This window comes from Salvia hispanica, unplaced genomic scaffold (genome assembly GCF_023119035.1).
Source record: "Salvia hispanica cultivar TCC Black 2014 unplaced genomic scaffold, UniMelb_Shisp_WGS_1.0 HiC_scaffold_556, whole genome shotgun sequence".
NCBI classification, from domain to species: Eukaryota; Viridiplantae; Streptophyta; class Magnoliopsida; order Lamiales; family Lamiaceae; genus Salvia; species Salvia hispanica.
In genome coordinates, this window is record NW_025952307.1 from 353 (window position 1) to 6,618 (window position 6,266).

At 37.2% G+C, this 6,266-nt stretch overlaps 1 protein-coding gene across 1 annotated transcript; it reads right to left on the bottom strand.

Annotated features, from left to right (window-relative positions):
* Window positions 1-492: 492 nt before the first annotated feature.
* LOC125199560 lies at window positions 493-2,608 on the bottom strand. The gene is made up of 4 exons (XM_048097543.1): window positions 2,562-2,608; window positions 2,332-2,480; window positions 1,260-1,445; window positions 493-884 (listed from the first exon to the last, which is right to left on the bottom strand). Exons 2-4 carry the CDS (start codon window positions 2,383-2,385, stop codon window positions 804-806), a joined length of 321 nt encoding a protein of 106 aa, XP_047953500.1. The 5' UTR covers window positions 2,386-2,480; window positions 2,562-2,608; the 3' UTR covers window positions 493-803.
* Between the last annotated feature and the right edge of the window lie 3,658 nt (window positions 2,609-6,266).

Below are 6,266 nucleotides of genomic sequence, written 5' to 3' on the forward strand. Positions count from 1 at the left end.
GGAAGTTATAGATTATTGTGATGCAATATTATTATGAACGGAATATAATAATATTGAATGATACTCACTTTAATCCTATAAAAATAGAGAATTTAAAAATGACACTAATTTTAATATAAAATTGAAATTAAAGTAGACTAATTTTAGGATACAAACCAAAATAACAAAAGTGGACAATTGTTCGGGGATAGAATGAAATATTGATAAAGGAAATAACATCGTATATAACTAATTAATAATTCTTTACTATTTTCTTCTTGAAAAATAGAGTAGTTTTGTTTTCATTTTGGTCCACCCATCAAAATTAGTTTCCACCAATAATACTTTACTCCCCTTTTTCTCTCTAACCATCATACTTTACCAATTTTTGTATTTAAATTCATGTCATTCATTGATTATTTTTCAGGCCAAATGTAGTGATAAAATAGGGCTAAGTTATGGGCTGATTTGCAGGCTATGAACAAAAACCACACAGGAAAAAACACAAACAAATAAAAACATAACAGAGACGTTCGTTAGATCAGAAACCCAATGCCAAAACTCAAAATATAATTGGCTAAGCATGGACTTGAGGTCCTTATCATATCAGATATAAACCCTTTGTTTGACTAATTTGGCATATGTCTATGAAATGAGACATAACATCTAATGCAAAAGTGCTGAGGACAAAATCTCCTACGTATTGGCAATCAATTTCGAAAGGCCATAACCAAGTGAGAGAGACAGCCCTTCTTAGTCTTCCACCATTGTAAGTATAAAGGTTCTTATTAAGCAGAATATATACCAGGCAAATCATCCAAAGCTCACTTGTACTGCTGAGAAGCTTCCATTATCAGCTTATCCATGAATTGAAATTTCTTGTCAAATCCCCAACCCGGATTACTCTGCATAAATAAAAACAATTGAAATTTCTTGTCAAATCCGAACAAGATAACAATGAGATGTGTGACTTACTATCATACACACAAAACAGGGTCGCCCCTTAAAAACATTCAAATAATAATCCAGCTACCCTTTACTCTCACTTTATTTATTTATTTATATTATTATTATTATTATTATCATTATCATTATCATTATCATTATCATCTAACTTAATAATTTAAATAAGAATTTTACTTTAATTATTACATCTATTGGTTAATTGAATTTAACTAATTGATTTAAGCTCGTAGTTTTCCTTGATACTTGCAATAATTTATCCAAAATTATTCCCAACAAACAAACAAGCCCTATGTTTAGGATGTCAAAGTTTTTACCTGCAACGAGAGAACAGCACGGTCAGTGAAACGTTTCACAGAAGCAGGTGCACTAGCTGGGAGAGTTTCAGCCACTCGATCTAGCTCTCCTAGTTGTTGCTTCGCAGTAACTCTATCTGGACCAGCATAATAGTCTACAATCGATTTGATAAGAGGAACTCTATTCATTGTTTCTTCCATAATTTCCTGGACAGATCATAAATCAAACCAGTAAAGTTATTAATAGTATAAAGGATTCAGTATGAGCATCCTAATCTCATGGAAGAAGAGAATACATGAGTAACAAATTAGAAAATATGGAATACTTCACAAAACATTATGACCACCAAGGGAATAACAAACCACGCCATCTCATCTTTTGTTCATTTCTCAAGAATGAAATTTGATGCAAAACAAGGCAAAATGTCAATAACTTACATGCCTTCTTCACATGCATACTTCTCCAGCAGTAAGATTATAATACTAATGATAAAAAATAATAATAGTAATTATAGAAAAAAACTTCAACAGCAAATTAATCAATGTCCTGAGTTTGATTATAATATTCATTCTTTTATTTCATTTATATGAAACCAGTGTTTGCTCATTCAGCATGTTTTCTTTTAGTAGATGACCAGACCAGACCACCACCCTTTAATGAGGACTCACAACAAAGATGCAAGGCGAAAGACACCAATAGGCATGACAACTTGTAATCGCTTTCACTCTGTAGTTTCTTTTTGATAGAACACATGTTTCAGTGTAGTTGCAATATCTCAGTGCTCATTCTTCTATAGAATACCAGAAATATTGAATGGAAATAATGACACGAAGAAACTTTTACTAGAAAAATCAAATTGTGTGATGTGTACACTGTTAAGAAAGAAAGTAGTAAAAATCATACAACCAATATAACACACACCACCCAACTTCAGAACCTTTCAAAATAATGCCGAGTATACAAAATGAGTCGTTCATATTTCAAATAAAAAATCCATCAGGTGCCCCACGTAATTGCAGCCAAACAATAAAAGCTTAAAGGAACCAATTACAGACTTTTATTTACACGAAGCATAAGTGGTTCAAAATTTACCTCCCACTCTTCTTGATTCTTAATCCCTTCATATGCCATAAGGAATGGCTTCATCTTCTCGAGTGCATCACGAAGAGAATAGGAGGTTTCTCATCAATATCAGGCTTTGTGCCAAACTCTTCCATGAAGTACTCCGGCTCACATTCAATCTGCACAAGCAACTCCAAAATCAACAACCAATGTACTCGTATCAAGCATCCAATCTAACTAAAAACAAACAAACCGATTACCATTAAGTTAGTCTCATATGCATCCAAAAGAGCCTCATCCATAGGAGGGCAACACCCTGTTTGACAAATCCTCAAACCCTTCTGTCAGTTTGCTCCATAACCTCCGGCCCCAGTCTCTTAGCCACCTTCCCCCTCAGCAGCAGGATCCCCCAAAAACTCAGCAGCTCCATCTCCCTCTTCCTCATATCTACTATCATTTTCCCGGGTTTTCCCCTTCCTCTTGCCATGCCTCTTCCTCTTCCTCCTCTCGCCATTCCTCTTCCTCTTCCGCCTCCGTCCACTTCCTCTCCCTCCTTCCCATCTTTCAGCCCCACTTTGGGCGAGCTCCGCCCCCACCTGCGTCTCCTTTCGACAATATCCCCACTGCCTTCCTCACTTCTCTTCAGCATCAATTGCACTCGGGGTTGTTGAGGCTCTGCTTTCTGCTTTTCCGGTTGTGGCGCAGGGGATCCCCCGGGCTTCCCCGACCAGCACCGGATAAAACACCGAAGATGCTCGACGGAATCGACTTGGCTGGGGCAGGAGGAGCTTCCGATCCGGCGGAATCCGATTGTAACTCTTCGTACTTGGACAGAAACGACATTTGGGGATTAGGTTGCGGCGGCTGAGCTTCAGATTGCTCTGCTGGGGGCGAGAAGAATTTGGGGAAACAAAACCAATGCCGCGGCCCCTGGAGTTTGTGCCATTGTTGAGGGAGGAAGAGAACAAAGGCGGAACGCCTCTGCCTCGACCATGGGGCGGGGCGGCGGAGAGGCGGCGTCGTGGTTGGAAGTTTTGGATTCGTCTACGGGTGGGGAATCAACGGTGAACTGGAAATGTGGAGCGCCACGGCCTCTTACCTCCGCCGCCCGAGGAGGTGGAAAGAGCGGATGTAGCGGTGGCGGGGCGGTAAGGGATTTTGGAGATGCTTCTTCTCATTTTGTCAAGGGGTTTTCGGACAGAGTGACGTATGAATCAAATCTAATGCAATTGACTAGTTCAGGAACTTTTCGCTACAAACGGTTTCTATTTTTCTCTCTTTTTTCCTTTTCCAAAATATTAGAGCGGACGGCAGAGCCGTGCGTGCTCACGTGCACTCGTACCATCTGCACGGACGAGGTCTTCGCCAAGAGCTCTATCCTTGGCGACAGACGGACACGTGGCACCCTTTCTCGTTGAGTCGTCACCCTCGTAATATAATTTTTTTAAAAAATATTTCCACGCTTCCCAATAAAATATATCCATTTTTTCCCCTAGTAATTTTAATTTAGAAATTTGTAATAGTATTTCGGTTTATTAATGTTTTTTTAATATTATGGAAATGTTTTAGTAATTGAAGTATTTAAATTGATAATAATAGTGAGACACATGTGTAAGAGTATGTCTTGGAAAAGCGGAATTAAAAATGAATAAAAGTGGGTCAGTCCATAACCGGCTCTTGGAGAAGAGCATCAATATGGGTGAGAAAAAAAACCGAAAATCGAATATCGAACCAAACCAAACCGAAATTTCAAAATTCGGTTCGGTTTTTTCGGCTTTTTGGTTCGTTTCGGTTTTGAAAATTTAAAAATTTCGGTTCCGCCGGTCTGGAGGACAAAACCGAAAAACCGAATTTATTTTAATATAATATTATGCCCACAACCTAGATAGGCTTAGACTACCTATCGTGAAAGGTTGCAATGTCGTCGATTATTTCAGCTTCCGAAATAAGATGACATTAGTGTGGATAACATCGAATGGATCTACAATATGGCAGACAGTTTTATGCTATCTACGAAAGACGAGGTCTTGTAAATTGTTATTTCTTAATCAATGTACGTAGCATTGAGCATACGGTATTGATTATGCACTACTTTGACTTACTAAATGGATGCGGTTTTTGAACCCAATAAGCCTGGTATATTGGGTAGTGGTGATTAATATCTAGCGGTGCTAGGATTGCTATTATGTGAATCGTACGCAGGTGAGTCTCGTTTGATAACGCCCTCAAGAGAAGCTTGAAATAAAGTTTTATTATTAGGAACCTAGCTAGTTGGAGTTTAATTACTCTATGAATAATAAATAAGTTTTTCTTTCGAGTCCTCTCTTGGAATAAATAAGATATTAATTAATTAAGTCCATTAGGACAATAATTAATTAATGGATGTTTCTATCTTAAGCGGAAAATAAATATCAAATAATGGAAACCCAAATTTATAATTTCGGTTTTGGGATGGGGAGTGCAATATTATTTCGTATTGGTGCTCGTAATATTCCAATAATAAGCTTATATTAAATTGGGTTTAATTTAATTAGAAAAAAGCAAATTTGGAGGAGCCCATATCCAAAGCCTTCCATAGATCCTCATTTGGCAATATGGGGCTTATTATAAATAGGAGAATAAAGGAACGAAAATACAATTATTTTTCTTAAAATTCCCCCCTTCCTTAGCGGCATTTTCTCCCTCCAGGGAAAGGATTTCCGTCTTCTTTATTTAAGTCCTAGTACCTGGTTAGATCAACCCACCCAATATGGGTTACTCGGGGAACCGCGAAGATCCAGGTTTTGTACTAAAGATCTTCACGTGGAGAAAGCGCTATTCTCTTCGATTCTTTGGAGAATCATCAAGGTATAATGGCTAAACCGTAGAAAAGCATGTTTTAGGTTTCAATTAATTTAAAGCATATTTTATTTAAGTTATGAGCATGATATATGTGATAATTACACGAATAGAATTTGTCTAAATAATTTGCTAAATAGATCGAAAATTTTTATGTAATTGATTTATGTCGGTCAGCCATTTCTTCATTGGATCGGATCCGTCTTGGCTCGATTATTGGATTTAAATTTCAAATTCATGTATGCATGCGTTTTTGTTTCGAAGCATGTTCTTGTTTTTAGTTGTTATTTTTTATGCATGATGAACTCAAGAACAATTGAAACAAAGAACTTCAAAAATTTGGAACACACGAGACGTGATATTCGTCGGCGCGCCGAGACGATCACGCGACATGCGTCCAATTAGGATTGTCGGCGAGTGGGGGCTTCGAGGTGATAAACCGGCAGCGAGAGAGGTGGACTCGTACACGCCGCCGGCGAGACCGCGTCCGCTCGACCTTTATGGCGTAACTACTTTACGTAAATAAAATCGAAATTTTTAAAATAAAAAACCCCCGTGTCAACTATATAAAATCCACATATTATATCAATCTATTTCAAATCTTTTAAAACCGTATGGACCCTCCCCCACTTTATTCCCAACATTTATCTAGATGCAAAAATAAAAAAGGGGAGAAGGTTGCTAAAATTTTCGGCCCCTTAAAATCGTAACTCCATCAACCCAGCTCATTGATATTTTATTTAAAAAAATATTAGTGGTTTAAAATTACATTTCGGGCTAAAAACCACCTTTTTTACAACATTTTAAAAATCATTCATTCACCAACATATACCCCGGAAGTAATAAATATCATAAACAATTTAATATTCATATATATGCCTCTCAATTTTTTTTATTTTTCGGGACAAAAGGTTTTCCCCGGGGATTTTTATACGCCAAGGCCCCACATTATTTGCCTTTCCAAGGCCCTTTTTTTTTTGATTTCTACGGGCCCCCTTTTTGTTTGACCGACTCACATCATATAATTCAAATATTCACTTCAATTTAACACATAGCAATCCATCACATAATATATATAAAATTAAAATTATGATTTATACATATCTGATAAACAATCTAACTGAGCC

What these genes read in the sequence shown, in the direction of transcription:
- LOC125199560 (XM_048097543.1), bottom strand. Translation starts at nt 2,385, where the DNA reads ATGAAGCCATTCCTTATGGCATATGAAGGGATTAAGAATCAAGAAGAG. An exon ending in AGAATCAAGAAGAGTGGGAG is followed by an intron (nt 1,446 to 2,331) that starts GTAAATTTTGAA and finishes TGATCTGTCCAG; the next exon opens with GAAATTATGGAAGAAACAAT. An exon ending in GTGCTGTTCTCTCGTTGCAG is followed by an intron (nt 885 to 1,259) that starts GTAAAAACTTTG and finishes TTATTTATGCAG; the next exon opens with AGTAATCCGGGTTGGGGATT.